Here is a 25,763-nt window from a genome sequence, read left to right on the forward strand (position 1 = left end):
TATACCAAAACTTTCTTTAAAAAAATTAAATAGTAATTAAGCAGGGTATAATGTTCAATGCAAATGTTTAAGCCTGTGTTCTTTTGACTCTTTTTTTTTTGCCTGTGTTGACAGGTCTGCTATTTTTCCTTTGTAAATAATCTTTGCTTTTCCTAGGTGTTTGAGGATCTTCTCACTGTCTTTAACATTTGGCAATTTTATTGCAAATAAATTGTATTGTCTGGGAGGAATTTTCTTTAAATTTATCATTCTTGGGATAGCTTGGTTTCTAAAATCTGAGGATTCATGTCTTTCAGCATTTCTGGAATATTTTCACCCTTAGCCATTTGAATGTTGCCTCCTCTCCAGTTTATTCTTGCAAAACTTCCATTAGATAGATGCTATATATGTATGCTATCTTTCATACGTCTTAAATCAAAACTTTCTCAATTACATTGAAGACTTTATGTAGAATGTTTATTCCTGGTTTAACTTATCAAACAAAATATTCATTCTTTTTTTTTTTAAGACTTTTTTAGAGCAGTTTTAAGTTCATAGCAAAATTAAGAGGAAGGTCCAGAGAAGTTTTGTTAATTCCCTGCCCCACACTTGCATAGTCTCCTCCATTATCGGCATCCCCCAAAAGAGATATCCATCTGTGAAAACCGATGAACCTACGTGGACATGTCATAATCACCAAAAGTCCATAGTTGGTCTTAGGGTTCACTCCCTAAGTGGACTTTCTGTGGGTTTGAACAAATGTATAATGACCTGTGTTTCACCATTGTGGTTCATAGAGTATTTTCACTGCCCTGAAATCCTCTGATCTGCCTATCCATCCTTCCTCCCAAATTGTGGCAACCATTGGTCTCCTTACTGTTCCCATAGTTTTACTTTTTCCAGAATGTCATATAGGTGGAAACATATGATGTATAGCCTTCTCAGACTGGCTTCTTTCACTTAGTAATATGCATTTAAGTTTCCTCCATGTCTTTTCATAGCTTGATAGGTATTTCTTTTTAGCACTGAAAAATATTACATTGTCTGGATATATTACAGTTTATTCACCTCCTGAAGAACATCTCGATTGTTTCCAAGGTTTGGTGGTTATGAATAAAGCTGCTATAAACATCTATATGCAGGTTTTTGTGTGGACATACATTTTCAGCTCCTTTGGGTAAATACCAAGGAGTGCAATTGCTGGATCGTATGATAAGAATATGTTGTTGTTGTTGCTTTTTTTGAAAACTAAAAAACTTACGGTTGCCAAACCGTCTTCCAAAGGAGCTATACCATTTTGCATTTCCACCGGCAGTGAATGGGAGTTCTTGTTGCTCCACGTCCTCCCAGCATTTAGTGTTGTCAGTGTCCTGAATTTTGGCTGTTCTGATAGATTCGTAGTGGTATCTTATTATTTTAATTTGCATTTCCTTGATGACATGAGACGTGAAGGATCTTTTCATATATTTATTTGCCACTGTATATCTTCCTTGATGAGGCGTCTGTTAAGGTCTTTGGCTCATTTTTTAACTGGTTGTTTTCTTATTTCTTAAGAGTTCTCTGTATATTTTGGATAACAGCCCTTTATCAGCTGTATTTTTTGCAAATATTTTCTTCTTCAGAAGGCAAGATCCGAGCTTGTCTTCTCATTTTCTTGATGTTTCTTTCACAGAGTGTAAGTTTTCATTTTAATCAAGTCCAATTTATCAATTATTTCTTTCATGAATCATGCCTTTGGTGTATCTAAAAAGTCATCACCATACCCGGTGTCATCTAGTTTTTCCCCTGTGCTCTCCTCTAGGAGTTTGTGGTCTGTGATCTATTCTGAGTTGATTTTTTGTCTGGATTCATTTTTTTGCGTGTAGATGTCCAGTTCTAGTATCATTTGTTGAAAAGACTGTCTTTGTTCCATTGTATTGTCTTTGTTTCTTTGTCAAAGATCAGTTGACTGTTTATGTGGGTTCCCTTATTTTTTTTTTTAATTGGGAATTTTTTGATAGTTGCAAAAGTTACTTGTGTAGGTAAAAAACACAACTCCCTAGTACTATTCAGAAAATTTCAGTATTCAGAAAATTTGGTAACTGTATATTGAGGTCATTTATCATTTTGTTTTACCAAAAAGGAGTGCTCATTGAAGGCTATTTTAAACTTAAAAAACCAAAGTAGACTGTACAGGGTGCATTCTTTTATCAGAGTCCATTTATGAACCTGAGTCTATTGAGTCTAGGATATAAGCCTGTATAGGTGGGTAGTCTGTAGATTTCTGTGTGAGGGTGGGCCAATTTTTCTTCCTTTTTTCCAGATAGAGAAAACTGGTACAATGTCAGTTGTCCTAAACATATTTTAATTTTTAAATGATATATTTTTTCATTATTTTTCATTGAGGTATAGTTGATTTATGATTACTGTACATACTTTTAGGCTTAAGAGATGTTGAATCATTGTATCCTAAAGAGTGAGAATTTTTACAGTATAGTCACTGAATATTTGTTGGTATTTCTGTGTGCATTGTCTTTTGGTGTATTTATACAGGATACAAACCAATAGCCTCACAAATGTCCTCAAGGACTTTTTAATATTGAGGAGTATGTTAGGACTCTCTTCGTTTGGGAGTGACAAAACCAACTCAGATTTGGCATAAGTGGAAGAGGGAAGTTATTGGCTCATGTATGGTTGGATGGTAGTTCAGGCATGGTTGGATCCAGATCTGTGTACACGTTATGTTTCTCAGTGGTGCTTCCCTGTTTGTATCACTTTTAGTCTTTTCTTTCTTTGTTCCATTTTACCTAGATTTTTATTGCTGTGTCAAGTCCACAAATTCTTCTGTTATGTCTAATCTGCCTTTATTTCCATCTAATTTATTTTTCATCTGAATGCTGTAGCAGTCATTTCTAGAATTTCAGTTTGAATATTTCTTATATAATTCATGTCTTTACTTAATATATTCTATTTTTTCCTTAGTGTCTTGAACGTATGAAATATATTATCTAGAGCTGTTTTAATGTCCTTGTCTGCTAATCCTGTCATCTGTGTCATTTCTGGATTGTTTTCAATGGATTGATTTTTCTTTTCATTATAGATCACATTTTCCTTCTTTGCATACCTAGTAATTTTTGATTGGATGCCAGACATTGTGAATTTTACCTTGTTTGGTCCTAATATTTTTTTGTTTTCTGTAAATATTTTTGAGTTTTGTTTTGAGATGCAGTAAAGCTACTTGGAAAACAGATTCTTTGGAGTATTGTTTTAGGCTTTGTTGGGTGATATCATAGTGGTATTTGTTCTTGGGCTAATTTTTTCTCCACAACTGAGACCAAACTCTGTTGAGTACTGCACTTAATAACTCCCACGAATTATGTTTTCCGCTCTGGTTGGTGGGAACAGGAATTACTCCTGGCCCTATATGAGTGCTGACTGTTGTTCCTTTTAGTCTTTTCAAGTGGTGCTTTACCTGGCTTGGGTAGTTGCTGCACATGCATGTACTGATTGATACTCAGCTGAAGACTCAAGGGGGACCCTCTGAAATCTCTGGAGTCCTCTGTCCAGCTCTGTCCTCTCTGGTCCTGTGCCCCGTGAACTTGTGCTGCCTTGGCTTTCCTGTCTTCACTGAGGTTGTGGTCTCTCCCTGGGTTCCGTCTACCTGTGCTGTGGCTAAGAAACACTCCCGCAGTAAGTGGTAACAACCAGAGAGCTTTCTGTGTTTCTCATCTCTCAGGAATCACTTTCTTCTGTTGCCTGATATCCAGTGTCTAGCAAACCTTTGTTTCATGTACTTTGTCTTACTTTTAAGCAAGAGGGTATATCCAATCCTTGATCTATTTTGATCACAGGCAGCAATTAGAGAATAGGTGCTCGGCTTCATTTTGAAACAGTGGGAGCCCCAGACTGGTATCCTAGTAACTGTTCTGTTAACGTTTCTAGTGGAAAGTTTCTAGTAACTTTTCTAGTGGAAAGAGAGCTTCTGTTAGTATTTATATAGTATAACTGGGGGGTGCCTCAGACTGATCCTAATTGAGCCATGTGCCCACCTGTGGTTCAGTTACTGTTAATGGTACATATCTGTTGGCCAGTCTCCTGGGTCACAGCTTCACTTCTTCCCTGCCAGCCCTTGTTGAGATGTGGGCATTACTACGTGGAGTAGTGACGTGATGGCACGTAAGAAGGAAGAGATACTAGGCAGATAAACAGTGTGTGTGATAGAGAATGAGATAATGTCACAGAAGAGCAAAACTGTCATAGTTCGATTCAAGAAACTTTCTGAGATACCTTTCATTGAAGCTTCATTCAAACAACTTCAGCACAGAGATCTGAATAAACTCCCTTCTCATCTGATAGAAGTTACACTGGGTTTTACAGAGCTTAGGGAAAAGAACCCAGTAGAAGATGGGTGGAAATGAAGTGTTTTCTATAAATTTAGTAGGTGAGGTTTATAATCTCCCATAATTTCCTATGCTGTGATTTTTTTTTTTTTTAATGCCGCTATATAAAGTTTGAGGTCGGTTTATGCTTAGTGGATAGAATTTTGGTCTTGTAGCATAACTGTGAGATCTATCTTCCTGCCTTTGGAGGAAAAGCAGAGTGTAACCAAATGCTGAATTGGGGGTCATTGAGCTGAACCTGAAGAGCCTGCTTAGGAAATGCTCTGGACCTCTCCGGTTGGGTTGGTGCAGCAAAGTGGGATTGTATATGCACCAAACCTACGTCAGCATAGGTCTGCTGGTGGTTTCTTGCTGCTTTTAGTGAAAAACTCATCTTTCTTAAAAGGATCATTTATTTCTGATTTCATATTTTCTAATAGAATCAGAATGTTCTTTGTAAAATGTGTAGTTAAAGAGGAAAGAGCTCTGGACCTGGAGTCCTAAGATCCAAGTTCTTTGGCTTGTCTCTAAATAAATGTGGCATTAGGCCAGTTCAAGCCTCTCACACTTGTAAATCACTTCTTAAATGGAGATATCAAGCCTAAAATGGGAGTTTGGTTTGGGGGTAGCTAAAAGAGGGGTTGTCTGAATTAGCCCTCGTTTTGGTAATATTAACTTTCTGGATTAAAATGTTCAAGCTTGATACTGATTTCCCAAAACACATAAATTAAGGGAACAGCCAGAACTATGATTCGGTAGCAAAAAAAGAAAAGAAACAACCTGATCATTGGAATTAAAGAGTAAGTCAGTGGTTTTTGGATCTTTTCTTAAACCCGAGGACTCTACTTAGAGATAAAATAATTAAAAGCTGATTAAGAAAGATGGGAGTAATATATGCACCCCTTATCTGTGCCCATGCTCTTCAGAGGGGTCGAAAGACTACTGCACAAGCTGATTGTTCCTTCCAGCTCTAAAACTCTTGATTTCAAAAGTGTAGAGAATGTGGGTGTGTGTATATATATGGCTGAGTCCTTTTGCTGTTCACGTGAAACTACCACAACATTGTTAGTCGGCTATACCCCAATACAAAATAAAAAGTTTAAAGTTAATAAAATATATAGGCAATGTAATGACTTAGAGACTATTATTGCCTAAAAACATTTTGAAAAAAGTTACTCATTTATAATGAATTACTTTTATACTTTATTTGGCATAAAATAATGTCTTTTACATACAGTAAAGGTTGAATTGTTATCTTTGGGGTGGATACAAAAATCTCTTAAGCAAAAACACTGATCTCTACAGTCAGTTGTTAAAAATTGTTATTCGTAGCTTTTCATCTAACTCATTTAGGTAATTTTATTTCCTGAGAGGTATTAACATTTTCATTTATTTTTTATTAAGAAGATCCTAGTGTAACATTTCAAGTAACTAACCAGTTTTCAAGCAAAATATTTTTTCATTAAATTTTCTTTAAGTATATTTTTGAGAAAAAATTGAATTTATCTTTTTGGAACAGGGTCATTATCGTTATTGTGCTGCTCTTTCTATGCTGGGGGAATATGACTGGGCCCTGCAAGCAAACATAAAAGCTCAAAAACTCTGTAAAAATGACCCTGAGGGAATCAAGGATCTAATTCAGCAGCATGTAAAGTTACAAAAACAAATAGAAGACCTGCAAGGTATTTCACCTAAGATTCTTTTGGTTACAGTCGAATTCCCTTAAAAACTTTCAAAGGTGGGTTTCTTGGATTAATGGAGGACCATAAATCAGTTCTCAGAAGATTTGTACTTATATTTTATGTTATCTTGGTCAGCTCACTTAAATTTTTCATTTGTATTCATGTAGAATTCTGTTAGTATTATATTCCAGTTGGTAATAATAAATGATTTGTACTTTTTATTTGAAATAGCAACAAATTATTTATTCTTATATAGAAAAATATGCTTTCTTGAAATTTTGAATGAAGGAAAACCTTTTGAAACAAAGTTTTAAATTTCTTCCTCCATTATTATAGTTATTTCCTAAAGAAAAGGCCCTTCAGTAGTGTTGTTTGTTTTTGCACCAAGTTTGTGACTAATTCTGTAGCATGCTGAATGTGTGTGTATACATAGGTACATCAGAAATTAGCGTGCAGGCTGGGAACTCCAGGTTTTCATTCTGCCCTTGTTTTCCCTCCTGAGTCATTTTGCTCCCTCCAGTGCCTGAAATCACCTTACTCAGCGTAGAGTCCTTTCCCGTTCTTTCTTCTGTGAGTAGTTAGTGTCTCACGAAGCTGAGCCCAGCAGTTCTATTTCACTGTCAGATGTTGTCATCCAACAGGACACGTTTATCAGATTGTGAGCTCCTCGAAGACAGGTACCGTCTCTGATTGAGATTATACATTGTTGCATCTACTCAATGATCACATGTAATGGGATGTCAAATAAGGTTTGTGTAGCATCTTGTGGAGAAGGCAATGGCACCCCACTCCAGTACTCTTGCCTGAAAAATCCCATGGATGGAGGAGCCTGGTAGGCTGCAGTCCATGCGGTCGCTAGGAGTCGGACACGACTGAGTGACTTCACTTTCACTTTTCACTTTCATGCATTGGAGAAGGAGATGGCAACCCACTCCAGTGTTCTTGCCTGGAGAATCCCAGGGATGGCGGAGCCTGGTGGGCTGCCGTCTATGGGGTTGCACAAAGTCGGACACAACTGAAGTGACTTAGCAGCAGCAGCAGCAGCATCTTATTGACATCGTTCTAAAACTAAAAACATACGGAAGTGTAAAATTGCCTAGGTTTATTTTTCAGTTCCCTAAATTTGATAGTCTTATTGTTAGCCTAAAAGAAATGTGAAAATATTTTAAAGTGTGTGTTGCCAATCCACTGATTATTGTGTGTGTGTGTGGTTCATTTTTGTAGGTCAAACACCAGCTAGTAATCCAGTCAAAGCCTTCTGTGAAAGCAGGTGAGTTAATGTCAGATCAGTAGCTGTTACTTGGAGTGGTTTTGCTCTGTGAGTTCGAGTTGCTTTCTGATGCTTTAGTATGTAATAGCAACCACGATAAAGTTGGGAATGGAAGGACAAGAGGAGGTTTTATTTTACTGATTTTAATATTTTTTTATTTGGCTGCCCCAGATCTTAGTTGCGGCATGCAGACTTTTTAATTACATCATGTGGAATCTAGTTTGCTGACCAGGAATCGAACCTAGGACCCCTGCAATTGAAAGTGCATAGTCTTGGTCACTGGACCACCAGGGAAATCCCAAGAGGAGATTTTAAAGTGTGTTTGTAAGATTAGGTGATGACCTGTGATTTGTTTTGCCGAGCTATTTGCATATATGTGTACTGGAGATCCATAGCCTAAGCCCATGGGGAGGAGGTGTGAAGTGTTAAGAAGACATAACTGTGCTTCGGTGGCACCAGTTTTGGGCATGAGGGTCCTGGCAGCAGAGACCAGGGGCACAATCTGTGCCGTTCACCCCTCACCTCCATCCCAGAAGCAACCACCTCCAGCCTCCTTATACCTTTTCAAAAAAAGGCTGAGGCACTCCTGTCAGAAGTAGGCAGCAGATAGATTTGAGCTCATTTTCTTCTGCTCATAAGAAAACAAACAGCAGTCAGGATTCTACGTTTTTTTTATTTGGCAGTTAAAATAGATTAAACTTTACCCACATGCTTGGGATGTTGAAGCTGTTAAATTTATAACGAGACTTACTTATTTTAATATTAGAAACCAGTATACATTTCTTGAGTTGTTCTTTATCTATTTTGAGGTTTTAATGCCAAATTTAAAGCAATATTTATATAAAAACCCAATCTCAGAGGTAGAGGTTCTTTTTGAAGCTATTACTTTGCTTTTGAGGAAAAAAGGCTATACTTGCTAAAATCTCCTTGTTTGAAGGATAACTTTTAAAAAATACTAATCAATAGAAATAAAATTATTATTTCTTTTATTACTGCTCAGGGCCTACATACCTAGTTTATCAGCACCTGCATTTAGTACTTCACTTAACTTTGTGGAAACTGAAAAAAATTTCAGAAAAACTAACCACGAAATGGCAAACGGTGGTAATCAGAATCCAAAGGTAAGCTCAGTTAAAAACCAAGATTAAAATTATTTTGAGTATGGATAGTCTCATATTTTATAGTACTGTTTTTGTGATAATGGAAACTAACAGGCGTCTCTAAGCCTATAGCCCGGCTCTGTGCTCAGTGTCCCAGATGACCTGTGTCAGTTTTCTTCTGACCTGTAATGTACTCAAAGGTCAAGTTCACATTTATATTTCTTTCCGGGGCTTGAGGGGGGAAAAAAGGGAATTGTGTTTTGGACTTAGATGGGCATTAAAGGGAACTTTCCCAATTCACCATATAATTCTTTTGTTGTTAATAATGAAAGTCTCAAAGAGGCTATATTCAGTTTGGGAGAGGAGCATAAGGAAAGAGGTGATAGGATTAATTCAGCATTTATTGTGCAGTACTTACCATTTTGTTGATTTATTCATTTGGTAAAGCTGAGTATTTTAGGTGCTTAGATAAATTCTGTTCTACTTAATTATTTAGCTGTTCATGGCTGTATTTTTTTTTCTTAAGTCTCAGTAATTTTATTTTCATGGTAGGTGGTAGATGAAGCTCTGAAAGTAGATGATTGTGACTGTCATCCTGAATTTGTACCGCCATCAAGTGAGTTTTTTCCCCTTCTGTAAGTTTTTGCTGAATTCATGTAGTGTTGCCTAGGCTTCTACATGCTAAAATTCGCAGAAGTCTCACTTATATTTGCTGTTGTTCTCCTTTTACTTTGCAGTGCTTCTGAGTCTAGAAAAAAATGGGAATATTTATTTGAAATAAATGCTCAGTCTTTTCATATTACTTAATAAATTTAATTTTGGAAATCCAGGTAAAGGTATGGAAAGGAAAAATGATGCTCTCTTGGTCTGCTACCTAATTTCCACTAGGCCAGTGTTTCTTTCATTATCTACCCCCTGCTCTCAGAGCTGTTTCTCCTTTCATGAAACTTTAATACTTCAGATACCATTTGTCTGTTTTATGTTCTGTATGTACATGTGTGCTTTATATATAAAAACAGATTTTTTTCATCTTCCAGTAACCAATTCCAACTTTTTGGGGGGAGATGTCACCCCTAAGTATATGTTGAGAATGCATATACTTTAATACTACTTTATTTAAATTATATGTGTTTAGTGCATTCATTTATTTGTGCATCTAGAAAACATGGAGACACACAGCAGACCTCATCTACTTGGTGTCTTAAGAAATGAAAGATTTCAGAAAAGCAAATACTCATGCCACATTTTTTATCAGTGTCCCTTTATACTTCCTGCTTCTGAAGAAAGTAATTCTGAAGTGGATTTCATTCTTCTCTGTCTTTTAAAACAAAGTTTGAGAGAATTCAGATTTTCTCGATGGTTCAAAGTTGTGGTTATACACACATTACTTCCTCAAGCTTTCATGAGCTCCTTCCAGAGCTATTGTGGTGAGATGGTTGACCTTCTAGTTAGTGATCCTGTTGGCCTCTTTTCTTTCACTAGTTTTTTTGTTCCTTTATTTTTCCTGCAGTCATTTCGGTCTTTTACTTCCTGCAGCTCTATCTTCTCTTAGGCTCCAGTGCTGCATATCCAACCACTTACTACTAGTTAGCACTATAGCACAGATATAAAGGGGGGAAACACAGGGGCCTGCCTTACCTGATGTGACTTTATGGCATATGCAAAATATTTGAAAATAAAACTTCTTCTATAAAAACAGCTTTTAATTTATTAATATTTCTTAGGCCATTATTAGATCATTTAAATCATTTAAATACTGTTCATAGTTCTGCATCTATGTTCAAAGAAATTGAGGTCCCAGAATTAGATTAATTAAATTTAGCCCTACGTCACCCAGTAGAAATCAAACTGGAACTCTTCGTTCTAGAAGTCTCTGGTTTTCTGAGGCCCCCAGAGCTCAGGCTGTCGGCCCCTCCCTCGTACACAGCTGACTTGCTTCTCCCAAAGCTTCCTTCAGACGCACCTCCTCCCTACCTGTGCTCTCCTCTGCACAGCTGTGTACAGTGTGTACAGTGGTGCCCTGCTCCTCCTGAGGAGGTCAAGGCTGAGCTGCAGAGCTGGGGAGTCAGAAGCACTGGGCATGCACACATTCACACCACCTGCCCCTTTCAGCCTGTCCTTACTTAACCCCCTCAATCACACAGGTTTGCCTAGTGCTGCTTAAAATGAACTCCATTTGGCCCATTCTATGTAAAATCCTACTTGTTACCTTAAACACAGATGCTGCATCCCTCCTGATGCCTTTCCCAGTCACTCCAATTTACTTGATTTTCCCTTCTAGGAATTACCAAGAGCAGTTACTATGGGATTGATATTTCAATAACAACATAGAATCTTCTTTTTTTTCTTAGTGGGGATTGTTATTTAATTACTGAAGTGACTGTCTTTTCTTCCCATATGATTATAAACTCCCTGAGAATAGAAACTATAGCCTGAGAAACAAGAAAAAAAGAAAGCAACTATAGCCTTCTATATCTCTTCTATATCTATCTATCTTGTAAACTATATCTCTTCTGTATCTACTGTAGGGTTAAATGATAATCATTATAATTTATTCTTACAGTAATTTTATAGCATACATAGAGAAACATTATCAGTAGCTTTTTTTTTTTTAATAGCTTACCTGTTAGACTCACAATATTGCTCCCTTTGCTTTATTATTCCAATTTACATTTTTTAAAAACTTTACTTTGAAGTTTGTAGATTTTTACATACAGATTTCAGGAACAAATACTTTTGTATTCACAGGTCAGCCTCCAAAATATAAAGGGAAACAAAAATCTCGAAACAATGAATTGGAGAAGTTCAGGTACGTTTCTTTTTTTTTTTTTTTCAGGTACGTTTCTTATCTTTTTTTTTTTTCCTTTTGCTTTATTTTGTTTCCATAATGTCCACCTCCCAAGAAGAAAGGAAAAATCTCTTTCAAGTAGGAGCTACTTCTGCATGTGTGTATTATGGTAAGTACGTCTCTTTCAAATGTCTAGGCATGTCTTTAGAAGAAGATGATTTTTGGCTAAAGGATTTTTTAATACTGAATGTTAATTGACTGAGAGTCATATAATAGATATTGCAGCATTAATTTTCTAAGATTTCAAAATACATGCTCATAAGAGGAAGAGGAAGGCATATTCAGATAACTGTAAATATTTGATCTCCTTCACTGTTCGCTTGCTTTCACCTGTCTCTCAGTTCCTTCTCTAGTGCCTTTCTTTAGAAATCGCTGTTAATCATTTCTTGACCATCTGAAAACTAACTGCGTGCCCTGACATGGCTGTATGTGTATTCAGAGGCCCTTTTGAGTCATTATCCCATTAGAGGAAAGGATTTACTAATAAACCAACCACTTACAAAATTCGTTCTACCAAGCATTTCCCCCAGTTAACAGTAGGAACTCTTGGCACCAATCTTTATAGTTAATCTCCCATTACGTACAGCGATGTAAATTGATGGCAAAGTGAAAGCGTAAATCTTATAGTAGATACAGAAATTCATGAAAACAATGAAAATGATGCTGGTGAAACTGCAAAGCCTTCCTTGCCACAGTTCCACTAGTCTTCAGTTTTCTCTTTGTATCTGAAGGCTGATTCCTTGATAGGTGCTTCAAGGAGAATGAATATCATTTGAATATCATAGCATTAAGAGAAATTAGTAAAGTACCATTTTTTGATGCTTCTACCAAAGTTAAATACAAAGCAAAGCCATAGTGCCTTATGTTATTCTCTTATTTGTTAGAAAAGCCCTGGGTCTTCCTCCTCACCCCTCTTCTCTCAGCACAAAAAGAAATCAAAACCCAGTACATGTTTATTCTTTGAATGCATACAGTTTCAACCCATTGTGTTAAAGATAACTCGATTTTCCTGATATTTTGTTTCTGTTTTCAAACTGAATACTCTTCTTGATTATATCTATTTCATGAGGTTATTAAATAATAAAGTGGATGGTGGTTTGGTGGTTTAGTCGCTAAGTCGTGTCCGACTCTATGACCTCATGGGCTGTAGTCCACCAGCTCCACTATCCATGGAGTTTTCCAGGCAAGAATACTGGAGTGGGTTGCCATTTTCCTTCTCCAGGGGATCTTCCTGACCCAGGAATTGAACCCAGGCCTTCTGCATTGCAGGCAGATTCTTTACCAACTGAGCTACAAGGGAAGCCCAAGTAGGACAACCACATAAAATTCTTAGAGCCCTGGAACATAGTAAATGTTCAATGCAGTGGAACTGTCATCATTGTTAACACTATCATTTTCATTGTTAGAACCATTCTGGCCTCTAGCTTGCCTTTATCTCTTCTAAAATGCCTTGACTACCTTCCCATATCAGACCATGGATATCTACATTCTTCATTTTCATGGCTGAAGGATATTTCATGAAATAGATGTTATGTGAAGGAGGAATTTCTTGAGTAGGAATTGCCATCAAAGGGCGTGTGTAACTATCTTTGCCGTATTTTCCTCTCAGAAAATGAGCAGTGTTCATACTGGTACTAAGCTACTAGAGGGTATGGTATAAGAAGGATGTTTATAGATTTGGTCCATGTCCCCAGTTCCTGGCACAGAGCTCCTAGGACCCTTGGAGTTTCCTGAGTGAAGAGAGAGTCTTTGGTTACTTCCAAAAGACTTTGGAGCTCCTTCCTCCCTCCTTGAGTTTATACTCATAAGGTGACTCAAGGTTGGGCCCCTGTCTTCAAGATCGAGGGTGGTCACCAAAAAGATAAAACGTGTGATTGGTTGGAACTTTCAGCACCCCCCACCCCCCAATCTTTTGGGAGGGGAAGGGAGCTAGAAATTGAGTTTAGTCACGAGTGTCCAGTGATTTAATCATTCATGCCTGTGTAATGAGACCTCAATAAGAACGTCTAAACACAGGGGTTAAGGAGCTTCTGGGTTGGTGACTACATGGAGATGGCGGGGAGAGTGACTCGGGGGCAGTGTGAAAGCAGCATGGTGCTTCTCCCCCCACACCTTCCCTGAGTCTTTTCCACTGAGCTGCTCCTGACCTCTGTCCTTTACGGTGAACTGATAACCATAAGTAAAGTGCTTTCCTGAGTTCTGTGGGTTGTCCTCAGGAATAGTTGAACCTTAGGGGTGGTCACAGGAACCCCTGAATTTGTAATCAGTGGGGCATAAGCATGGGTAGCCTGGGTACCCCATTGTGGCTGAAGTGAGGGCAGCCTTGTGGGACTGAGCTTGTAACCTGTGGGGCCTGAGTTACTAACTCCGTAGCTGGTGTTAGAATTGAATTGTTGGACTCTTAGTTGATGTTGCAGAATTGGTGTGGAAAATCACAGGTATTTGGTTTCAAAGCGCCACACATTTGGAGTCACAAACACCGGTGTCAGAAAACACCGACTTCAGGCTCAGCCTTTCTGAAATGTTTCTGTCTTTGTTTGATTTTCGCATGAGATGGAGCATCTTTGCGGTATTTATTGAACACACTGATTGTCTCAGGAGTTTGTTGTTATTGATGACTTACATTTGTAATAACTTGGTGATCAGTGTAAATCCCAAATTTCTTTTTTTTTTTTTAAGCTGTTCTTCCATAATGTCTGTATAATGAGTTCCTCTGGTCCTCCTTCCCCTCTAATTTAATAGGGGTTTTATTAAACTTAGAAATTACTTGGCAGAGAATCAGCATCTTGGTAATATTTCTGTTTAGGAATTTGTGACTCTCCATTTGCTCAATGTTTGATAGGACTTTCAGTAAATAATAGTATTTTCCTTTATATAAGCAGGATTGTTTTAAAATAATTCACAACAGTACTTTTCTCTTTTAGCCCTGGTTCACAAGAAACTTTACCAGTAGATTTAAAAAACATCTTGGAGAAACAGTTTTCTAAATCTTCCAGAGCCGCACACCAGGTAAAGGCAGAGACTTTGCTAATGGAAAAGAGACTCTCTGAACATAACATTTTGTCACTTGAGTGAAGTCTGATCACGTACCACTCTTTAAGTTTTTGGGGTTTTCTAATGTAATTTTAGTTATGGACATAGAATTTAATAGATGATTGCTAAGAGACCAAACTATCATTAAATTTAAGTTTTAACTTGGTAATTATGTGAACCTGAGATTTAACTAATGGTTAATACTGCACAAGTGTTTGTTTCCAAAAGATTTAAAAGGAAGAAGCAAGTCTTTCCAAAGATGTAAAGCTCTGGCGATCTTTGCTTCCCAAAGTTTTTAACTTTTAAGTTAAATAATTTTAAAAGGTTTAAATACCTGCAGTTTTATTACACCTACCATAAAATCTTAAAGGAGCAAACGTTTTATTCTTTGATTTATCAGATAACTGTATATAAAATTCTTTCTATGATATTGAATAATAAAAAATGTACATTAAGGGGGAAGAAATGAATAGGCAGAGCACAGAGGATTTTTCAGGCTGTGAAAATCCTTTGTCTGATAGTATAGATGATGGATACATTATGCACTTGTCTGAGCCTGTAGAATGTACACCAAGAGTGAGCCATAGATAGGGTTCACAGGTAAGCTGTGGGCTTCGGATGATTATGTGGTATCAGTGTTGGTTAATTCTTGGTTTAAGAAAAAAAAAAACAACTATGTCATTCTGATGAGTGATACTGATAGTGGGGAAGCTATGCATTTAAGGGAACAAGAAGTTTGTGGAAATCTTGGTTCCTCCCTCTTAGGTTTTTTTGTAAACCTAAAACTGCTATCAAAACATTTTAAAAAATGCAAGGGATACAGCTAAAAGATTACTTTGAAGGGAATTTGTCAAGCTGAATGCATGTATTAAAAGAACAGAGACATTTATGTATTTACTTGTTTATTGCTGCAGCATGTGGGATCTTTGGTTCCCTGACCAGGGATCGAACTCTCACTTCTTGGATTGAAAGTGCGGAGCCTTAATCACTGGACCACCAGGGGATTTCCAAGACTTTTAAATTAGTGACACTTTCCTCTCAAGAACAAGGGGGGGAAAAAAACAACGAAAAGAGAGAGTAGAAGGAAATAACAAAGTAGAAAATAATGAAATGAGCCTCTCAACTTCTGAGATGGCCCACAGTCTGTGGAGTGTGTTTCTCTCTAAATAAGTCTTGGTTCAGTTCAGTCACTCAGTCATGTCCAACTCTTTGTGACCCCATGAATTGCAGCATACCAGGCCTCCCTGTCCATCACCAACTCCTGGAGTTCACACAAACTAATGTTTATCGAGTCGATGATGCCATCCAGCCATCTCATCCTCTGTCGTCCCCTTCTCCTCCTGCCTCCAATCCCTCCCAGCTTCAGTCTTTTCCAATGAGTCAACTCTTCGAATGAGGTGGCCAAAGTATTGGAGTTCCAGCTTTAGCATCAGTCCTTCCAAAGAACACCCAGGGCTGATCTCCTTTAGAATGGACTGGAATAAGTCTACTTCTCACCTATTAAAAGAAAAAGAAAGTAGTGAAATGGAACAACACATAAAGGATCCACAGAGCTAAAAGTTGACTCTTGGTCTTTGACAACATAAATAAAATTTACACACCAGTAACCCACTCCAGTACTCTTGCCTGGAAAGTCCCATGGATGGAGGAGCCTGGTAGGCTGCAGTCCATGGGGTCGCTAAGAGTCAGACATGACTGAGCGACTTCACTTTCATGCATTGGAGAAGGAAATGGCAACCCACTCCAGTGTTCTTGCCTGGAGAATCCCAGGGACGGGGGAGCCTGGTGGGCTGCTGTCTATGGGGTCGCACAGAGTTGGACACGACTGAAGCGACTTAGCAGCAGCAGCATGGAAACTAAACTGTGGTGTTGGAGAAGACTCTTGAGAGTCCCTTGGACTGCAAGGAGGTCAAACCAGTCAATCCTAAAGGAAATCAACCCTAAATATTCATTGGAAGGACTTGATGCTGAATCTCCAATACTTAAGCCACCTGATGTGAAGAGCGGATTCATCAGAAAACACCCTGATGCTGGGAAAGATTGAAGGCAGGAGAAGGGGGTGACAGAGGATGAGATGGTTGAATGGCATCACTGACTCAGTGGACATGAGTTTGAGTAAACTCCAGGAGTTGGTGATGGACAGGGAAGCCTGGCATGCTGCAGTCCATGGGGTCACAAAGAGTTGGACATGACTGAGCAACTGAACAACAGCAGTGGACACTGATGGGTTTCTCAGGTGATGCTAGTGGTAAAGAATCTGCCTGCCAATGTAGGAGATGCAAGAGACTTAGGTTCTGTTTCTGGGTTGGGAAGATCCTCTGGAGAAGAAAATGGCAACTCACTCCAGTAGTCTTGCCTGGAAAATTCCCTGGGGCCACAAAGAGTTGGAAAGGACTGAGCACACATGGACAGATCAAAGAAGATACAATAAAGCAGTTTCAAGAATGGAAAAGGTACATTACTTACAGGCTCTTTAATATTACAATTACTATATCAAAATACTATTATGAACATTATACCAAGAAATTTGAAAATGTATATAGATGAAATAGACAAATGTCTAGAAAAATCCAGCTTATAAAAACTCACTCAAAAAAAACAAAAAACAAAAAAAACTCACTCAGAAAGAAATAGAAACTTTAACAGAATCTGTGGATTACAACAAATTGTGGAAAATTCTTAAAGAGATGAGAACACCAGACCACCTTACCTGCCTCCTGAGAAATCTGTATGCAGGTCAAGAAGCAACAGTTAGAACCAGACATGGAATGATGGACTGGTTCATAATTGGGAAAGAAGTATGTCAAGGCTGTATATTGTCACCCTGCTTATACATCATGCGAAATGCCGGGCTGGATGAAGCTTAAGCTGAAATCAAGATTGCCTGGAGAGATATCAATAACCTCATATATTCAGATAATACCACCCTTATGGCAGAAAGCAACAAGGAACTAAAGACCTCTTGTTGAAGGTGAAAGAGGAAAGTGAAAAAACTGGCTTAAAATTCAACATTCAGAAAAACAAAGATCATGGCATCTGGTCCCATCAAAAGAACAAAGTTGGTGGACTTAACACTATCCATTACTTATTTCAAAGAGAAAGTGAAGTCACTCAGTTGTATCCGACTCTTTCCAACCCTGTGGACTGTAGCCCGCCAGGCTTCTCCATCCATGGGATTTTCCCAGCAAGAATACTGGAGTGGGTTGCCATTTCCTTCTCCAGGGGATCTTTCCGACCCAGCAGTGGAACCTGCGTCTCCTGCATTGCAGGCAGGCACTTTACTGTCTGAGCCACTAGGGAAGCCCTGGTCCCATCACTACTGGTCCTATCAATTCATGTCAAATAGATGGGGAAACAATGGAAACAGTGACCAACCTATATTTTCCTGGGCTCCACAATCACTGCAGACAGTAAGTGCAGCCATGAAATTTAAAAGACACTTGCTCCTTGGAAGAAAAGCTGTGACAAACCTGGACAGCATGTTAGAAAGTAGAGACATTACTTTGCTGACAAAGGTCCATCTAGTCAATGCTATGGTTTTTCCAGTAGTCATGTATGGATGTGAGAGCTGGACTGTGAAAAAGGCTGGGTGCTGAAGAATTGATGCTTTTGAACTGTGGTGTTGGAGAAGACTCTTGAGAGTCCCCTGGACTGCAAGAACATCAAACCAGTCCATCCTAAAGGAAATCAACCCTAAATCTTCATTGGAAGGACTGATGTTGAAGCTGAAGCTCCAATACTGTGGCCATCTGATGCGAGAGCTGACTCCTTGGAAAAGACCCTGATGCTGGGAAAGATTGAAGGTAGGAGGGAGGAGAAGGGGACAACAGAGGATGAGATGGTTGGATGGCATCACTGACTCGATGGATAAGAGTGTAAGCAAACCCCAGGAAATGGTGAAAGACAGGAAAGCCTGGTGTGCTGTAGTCCATGGGGTCGCAAAGAGTCAGACACGACTGAACAACAACAGAATCCAGAATTTCCAGAACCAATCATAATTAGTCACTATTCCAGTCATTGAATACCTATAGACTTATTTTTGGTGAAAAGTTGTTTGTTTTGGTTAAATGTGATTCATAGAAGTCTGCTTTGACAATTCAGTGCTCTATGTAAGTATAGGTCTGTTTCTTCTAAAATAAAATACTGGATTTAAATCCCCCCCAAATGAATATTAACATGGAACACAATACTTATTTCCATATGTCAGTCATTTAAAAATTCTTTTATCTATTTTAGGTATATATGACATTTCTTTTTAAGGTCTGTTGGAATGAAGCAAGTTTCAAGCATTTTTAATGTTTCCTAATTAGTTTCAACAGCTTTCTAATTAGTTGCGTGAAAGCATTTTTAGAATTTCTAATAGTGTTTAAATTGTCACTTTATTTTGAGTTTACTGATCCTAAAGACTGAGGGACTTAAATATTAAAGACAGTTTGTAAAGACAAAAGATTGCTTAAATAAAAATGATAGTTATTTTTGAGCCTTCATTTGTTTAACACACTTTTACTTAGGCCCCTGTGTATGCCGAGGCCTGGCAGTGCCGTTCAGCCCACTCATGGAGCTTTCAGTACAGACCACTAACTTGTATTGAGAGGGTTAATTTCCAATGGAAACATAAGGCAAATGCATCTGTTTTCTAGAATGAAAGATGGAATGGAATTAGTTCATTCAAGGCTAATAAACTAGTATGTGTGCAGATAGCACATTATCTTCTGTAAGTGTTAAAATTCTTATTATAACATAAATATGGCTGCTGTTGAGCTATTTAAATACTGTATTGCAAACACTAAGTTTATGTGAGACCTGCTGTTTTCTATGTGTATTCAGGGGTAAAATTCTCTTAAACTTGGATTCATTGGACAAAAAGCAATAGGTAGCTTTGTTTGTCAGAGAAGGCAATGGCAACTCACTCCAGTATTCTTGCCTGGAAAATCCCATGGATGGAGGAGCCTGGTGGGCTGCAGTCCATGGGGTCGCTAAGAGTCGGGCACAACTGAGCGACTTCACTTTCACTTTTCACTTTCATGCATTGGAGAAGAAAATGGCAACCCACTCCAGTGTTCTTGCCTGGAGAATCCCAGGGATGGGGGAGCCTGGTAGGCTGCCGTCTGTAGGGTCGCACAGAGTCGGACACAACTGAAGTGACTTAGCAGCAGCAGCAGCTTTGTTTGTGACCAGACTGTTTTTCCCTCTGTGTGTTTTGGATCCTCATTGTTAGACAGTGAGGAATGTCATGCACATATTTGCATTTTCTGCTCCAGTGAATGGCGTACACATGTATGTCAAGACGTGAGGAGATGTAAGTTTAGCCTGTAGTCTTATTTCTCCAGTCTTCATACAACTTTTCTGGCCTATAGCTATTGCCATGTAACTGAAATCTGAATTCAGATTATAATGTATATGCTCATGTATATTCAGATTATAAAGTTTTTCTTGCTTTATTTCAGGATGCATTATAGCATTTTGTTTTTTTTTTTGCTCTTCCCTTTGCATTTAACCTAGTATTATAATATCTCTCCCAATAATTCTAATTATATTCAAGTACATGTTAGGCGGGAATAGAGCTACTGATTAAAAGTAGCCATTTCTTGCTGAGAATTAGGGTTTGTTTCAGGACATGAGGGCAGTTGTTGAAATCTGATAGTGACCCGTAAATTGATTGCTTGTTCTTACTTGTCTAATTGTTCAAGTCTCAGCCAAATAATATACTTACTTAAATGATGGCTAATGTTCTCCATTTGTGCTGTTAAAACTTCCAAACACTGTCTGTCTAGTCTGGTAAAGAGAACATGGCTTAGTATTAGAAAGTGAACCACCCTTTCCTGTCTTGGGCAGCACTGGAAACGTTGGAATTAAGATGTGAAGCTGTATGTTTTAATTTCTGCTTTAATGGTGGTATGCTGAAAAAGGACTATAATGCATAAAGGTTAGCTTTGCATATTTTATGATCAGTTATAAGGTATAACTGCTTAATGATGAACTTTGGCATCTTATGTTTTAGACTAAACATGCATAGCTCTAGACTACTGAAATAGAATTTCTTTTTGCAGGATTTTGCTAATATAATGAAAATGCTGAGAAGTTTAATTCAGGATGGCTACACGGCCTTGCTGGAGCAGCGCTGCCGCAGCGCCGCCCAAGCCTTCACAGAGTTGCTCAACGGTTTAGATCCTCAAAAAATAAAGGTAAAATCGCCTCCGGGTGGTTTGTTTATCAGTGCTGACGCATTTCAGAGGAATGTAGACGAGAACCAAAACTTTGGTTGGTTTCGTTGTTTTACTGTATCTTAGACCGTTCTGAGATTGGCTGAACCCACTCCAGGTTGTGAGAAGCAGATAATGCTCTGATTGAGCCTCTATGGTTGCCCTAGCTATACAACCTGGGTTTAAACTCTCATTGCTCTATAGTTGGTGTTCGTTAGAGATCTTGGCCTTTTCTCTTTATTAGAGTACAAAATCAAGGATTTGGACTCACTTTAGTCATGTCTTTTCATCTACAAAGAGAGTATTGGCTAGGTAAATAGTTTTTGTGGGGTTGTGAGAAAGCAAATACTGAGTTGGCCCTAAAAGTTTGTTTGAGTTTTTCATAAGATGGTATGGCAAAACCCGAATGGACTTTATGGCTAACCCAAGAATGTAGTCTATTACTTTTCCCATTTTTATGCAGAAGAATATGATACCAATTTTTCTACTATGAACCATGTTCAAGTAATTGTGATACAGGGGTTCTGTGTTTTAAACACTTCATAGCAATATAATTGCATATCTTTGCAAAATATGTTTTCTAATTCTGTTTGGCCTTGACCCAATAGCAATTAGATTGTTTACACTTCTTTTACTGTTGTGGTTATCGTATTAATATGGTATAAATTGGGCAGAATTATGTTCAGATATTTAACAAAAGGATTTTTATTGACAGCAATTGAACCTGGCCATGATTAACTACGTGTTAGTAGTCTACGGACTTGCCATTTCACTCCTTGGAATAGGACAGCCCGAGGTAAGACTTATAACAGTGATAATAGACTGTTAAAATACGCCATTAACTTTAGAAGGTATGTTAAAATAGTTTTCCCCTCTTGGCTTATTTCCTTCTGAGTACTTTTTTTCTCTTCCAGTTTTACTGAGATAATTGACATACAGCTTTGTATAATTTTAAGGTGTACAGCATAATGATCTGACTGATGTAAATCATGCGATGATTAGCACAGTAAGTTTAGGGAGTGCTGTCTGTGTACTTTCTTGATAATTTTTTCTACACTTGATCTTGGCCAAAAGGCTGAGAAGCGATGATAATTTTTTCTGAAATGCCTAAATTTAATTTAGTTTGTGGTATTTTTTTTAAAAGAAAATTTAGTTTGTATTTCCATTAGAAAAAAGTTATGCCAGGTCACCAATGGGAATCTACTTTTTATTCATATAAAAAGTAAAGGACCTGATGTGTCATGATAGATTTTGGAAATACATCGAGGGAAAAAGGCAAGTTGGAAATGTAGTAAACAATGTGATACCACTTCTGTACAATTTGGAATATTTACAGAGCGAAGTATATATTGTTTATGGCTACCTGCATCTTGTAAAAGAAAAAAAAAATACATGAACTAGCCTTATATATCAAGTTTAAGATAATGGTTGCATTTAGTGATAGAAGAAAGGAGTTGGACTCGGGAGGTTAAAAAAGGAGAGTTCAGCTTTGTGTTATACTGTTTTATTTTTAAAAACATACTTAAAATGCTAATATTAATAGCTCTTAGTTCTGGATAGCAAGTATCTGGGGTATTCTATTATTTCCCAGAGTTCAGGCTTCCCATAACAGCATGCAGTCAGGGTATGGGTGTGAGCACTGGTGTCCATGACTCATGGTCCTTTAGTGTGCTCCTGGAAAGCTTACATACCTGCACCTCCCAGCGTTATACTCCGCTTTCCATGGTGTTGGATTTTTGAAAAAAAGTAGAAATGGTTCTATAATTAACCTCAGGTAGGAGTTACCCTGTGTACCAACTTAGGTTCCAAGCTTCCTAGGCTAGATGAGGCTTAACCCTAACAGCTACCTAATGAGGTTCACTCTCTGAGTGGTCCACAGAGCCTGAGGGTCGTTTCCCCCACGACAGGCTGCTTCCCTTGTCCTGATGTGGCAGATTCATGTCTTCCATTAGGGACTCTCTGACTCTGTTTTCTGGTAGATTTTTGAAGCCAGAACGACATGTTCTCAACAGAGTAATAATAAATATCATATTTTGCTTCATCAGAATTGAAGAAATAGTTTATTACATTTTTAACTTACTTTGGTTTAATTTTGATTAAAAAAAAAAAAAACAGAGTGATAGAACTTAAATGAATGATAGACATTTAAAAGAATTTCATCAATCAGAGTATCTCCAGAAGGAATTGATGTATTTACTCCAGAGAAGCCCTTGCTTTGGAATGCCTCCTTTAGAACTGGCTTCAGAGCTTCTTATTAACTCCATTCTGTAGTGACATTTCCTTTATCACCCACAATGGAGTGACAGCCAGTATTACTTTGAGATAAATATCTTTTGGGTTTTTTCCAAAACAAAATTCATTCAAAGCCCAGAGGCTTCCACTGTTGAGAATTGTCAAAAGAATGTATTTTAAGTTCTAAATTTTTACTAAATAGCTGTTTTTAAGACACAGCATTTGTCTTATGTCACAAAACATTGTGGCAACATTATTGGAATTCCTGTGACTCTAAGGGAGCAGTGCTTACTAGGATACATGTTATAGTACCTTTGCATCCACATCAGTCTTTTTGCCATGAGCTTATGCCTTTTTTAGCCAGCACACACTGGGTCCTGTGTGTGTGTTAGTAAATGCTCATTTGGTGCATTGCCTGTGTTCAGTGCCAACTTCTCATTCCAGAGCTGGATCATTTTGGTTCTGTGTCTGAGTATCCATATGGCCATATTTTATGTAATTGCTAAGAAAATGAAATGCAGAAGGTGTAATTTTGCCATAGAAATTTTTGGGTATACAGTTGTTTTTAATATCACACAAAAAGAATCAACCTTCAGGTAAAATCTGTTCCCAGCGTTTCTTTCTGTGTAAGTGATCACTGTTCTCATTGCTGCCGAAGGAGTTATCTGAAGCTGAAAACCAGTTCAAGAGGATGATTGAACACTACCCCAATGAGGGGCTTGATTGCTTGGCCTACTGTGGAATTGGAAAAGTGTATTTGAAAAAAAACAGGTTAGTGGAAGCTACACTACATTATGCTCTAGGCTGGCAACTCATTTGAAGTCTCATGGGATGATGATCCCTATTCTGGAATGATTTTGACATCTTCTGCATACTGTGATAATTGTGTTTACTTTGAGGACTGGCATTTCAATATTAATTATTAAAGTCAACAATTCAGTTACTAGTGCTTTCTAATTTTGAATCTAATAACTCATTAATAATGTGGCACAAGAAGTTTTATATTGTATGTTTTGATGTATGTCATTTATAAATTGTGACTGAATTGATATAAATTAATGGTTTACATTACCCCTTCATGGATCACAGCCTTGTTGTGGTGAAGGGGCTTGTTTACTCAGTGAAGCTATGAGCCATGCTGTGCAGGGTCACCCAAGGACAACAAGGACAGATCATAGTTAAGAGTTCTGACAAAATGTGGCCCACTGGAGGAGGGAATGGCAAACCACTCCAGTATTCTACTTCTCCTTCACTGATTACTTGAAAACCTTTGACTGTGTGAATCACAACAAACCGTGGGAAATTCTTTAAAGATGGAAATACCACATCACCTTACCTGTCTCCTGAGAAATCTATGTGCAGGTCAATAAACAACAGTTAGAACCTTACATGGAACAGCTGACTGGTTCAAAATTGGGAAAGGAGTATGACAAGGCTGTATTTTTGTCACCCTGTTTATATAACTTACCTGCAGAGTCAGTTCAGTTTAATCCCTCAGTCGTGTCCAACTCTTTGCTACCCCATGGACTGCGGCACGCCAGGCCTCCCTGTCCATCACCAACTACCGGAGCTTGCTCAAACTCAAGTCCATCGAGTTGGTGATGCCATCCAACCATCTCCTCCTCTGTCGTCTCCTTCTCCTCCTGCCTTCAATCTACATACAGAGTACATCATGCGAAATGCCAGGCTGGATAAATCACAAGCTGGAATCAAGACTGCTGGGAGAAATATCAACAATCTCAGATATGCAGATGATACCACTCTTAATGGCAGAAAATGAAGAGGAACTAAAGAGCCTCTTAATGAGGGTGAAAGAGGAGAGTGATAAAGCTGGCTTAAAGCTCAACTTTAAAAAAAAAACTAAGGAAGGTCGTGGCTTCCAGTCCCATCACTTCATGGCAAATAGAAGGGGAAAAGTGAAAGCAGTGACAGATTTTATTTTCTTAGGCTCCAAAATCACTGCAGACGGTGACTGCAACCATGAAATTAAAAGATGCTTGCACCTTGAAAGGAGACCTATGACAACCTAGACAGTGTATTAAGCAAAGACACTTTGCTGACAAAGGTCCGTATAGTCAAAGCTATGATTTTTCCAGTAGTCATGCATGGATCCAAGAGTTGGACTGTAAAGAAGGCTGAGTGCCAAAGAATTGATGCTTTTGAATTGTTCTGGAGAAGACCCTTGAGAGTCCCTTGGACGGTGAGGAGATCAAACCAGTCAATCCTAAAGGAAAATTCAACCCTGAATATTCATTGGAAGGACTGATTCTGAAACTGATAAAGAATCAGAGGTAGTGAGGATTTTGCAGTCATCTCCACGGTAATAACAAATGCAATTAATTTGAAAGTTTAGCATAAGTTGTTTAGGACACACCCGTTTAATGCAGTGACCACATGTACATACTCACTAGATCTAGGAAAATAACAAATATGTAACATCATGGAGGTTGTGATAAGTGAAGAAGTCTTTTACCATTTTGAAAATCATTTAAAATTTTTAAAAATTTTATTGAAGTATAATTGATTTACAATGTTGTGGAAAGGCTTTTAAATTTTAATTTCAAAATAATACAGTTTGGCATCCAGTGACCAATAAGCTAGCTGGATTTTTGCTGTTGTAATGTGTAGTCTCTGGTTTAAAGTCTTGCTGTTTATAACCGTCTTACGGTGGATGGTGGTCTAGCTTTTCTGTAGGTGAAGTCATCTGTGCAAAGGTAAAAATGACTTCTTCAATTGGAAGATGGTTTCAAGATTGAAGAACAGGAAACCTTTTGCTTCTGTAGTCTAACAAGAAGAATAGAGACTGGGAGAACCTTATAATTCATTATTCTAATATTCTTTGGTTGAATGAACTTTGGGAATCTATTGGTATTTTTTTTTAACTGTAAATTGGCACTAAAACATATCACATTTATAGTAAAACAAGTTTACATACACATTTGTTGTGTTAAAATAATCAACTGCTTTATAGCTGAAGAAAGATGTCCAGAATACACAAGCTGTTTAACAGTTTTATAGCAGAGAGATTTTATTATAGCCATTTTAAATGAATCAAGTT

The 25,763-nt window shown here is 38.0% G+C and overlaps 1 protein-coding gene across 12 annotated transcripts in view; it reads left to right on the forward strand.

The window, feature by feature from the left end:
* TTC3 (tetratricopeptide repeat domain 3) overlaps positions 1-25,763 on the forward strand; it is a 119,888-nt gene that overhangs the window by 35,534 nt on the left and 58,591 nt on the right. For all 12 annotated transcript variants that reach the window (XM_061424707.1, XM_061424750.1, XM_061424703.1 and 9 more), the window contains 9 exons: positions 5,857-6,019; positions 7,244-7,289; positions 8,290-8,410; positions 8,942-9,005; positions 11,138-11,198; positions 14,162-14,246; positions 20,321-20,455; positions 21,189-21,269; positions 23,364-23,476. In XM_061424707.1, the coding sequence (XP_061280691.1) occupies positions 5,857-6,019; positions 7,244-7,289; positions 8,290-8,410; positions 8,942-9,005; positions 11,138-11,198; positions 14,162-14,246; positions 20,321-20,455; positions 21,189-21,269; positions 23,364-23,476 (869 nt within the window). The remainder of the gene's footprint in view (positions 1-5,856; positions 6,020-7,243; positions 7,290-8,289; positions 8,411-8,941; positions 9,006-11,137; positions 11,199-14,161; positions 14,247-20,320; positions 20,456-21,188; positions 21,270-23,363; positions 23,477-25,763) is intronic.

This window comes from Bos javanicus, chromosome 1, assembly GCF_032452875.1.
Source record: "Bos javanicus breed banteng chromosome 1, ARS-OSU_banteng_1.0, whole genome shotgun sequence".
NCBI lineage: Eukaryota > Metazoa > Chordata > Mammalia > Artiodactyla > Bovidae > Bos > Bos javanicus.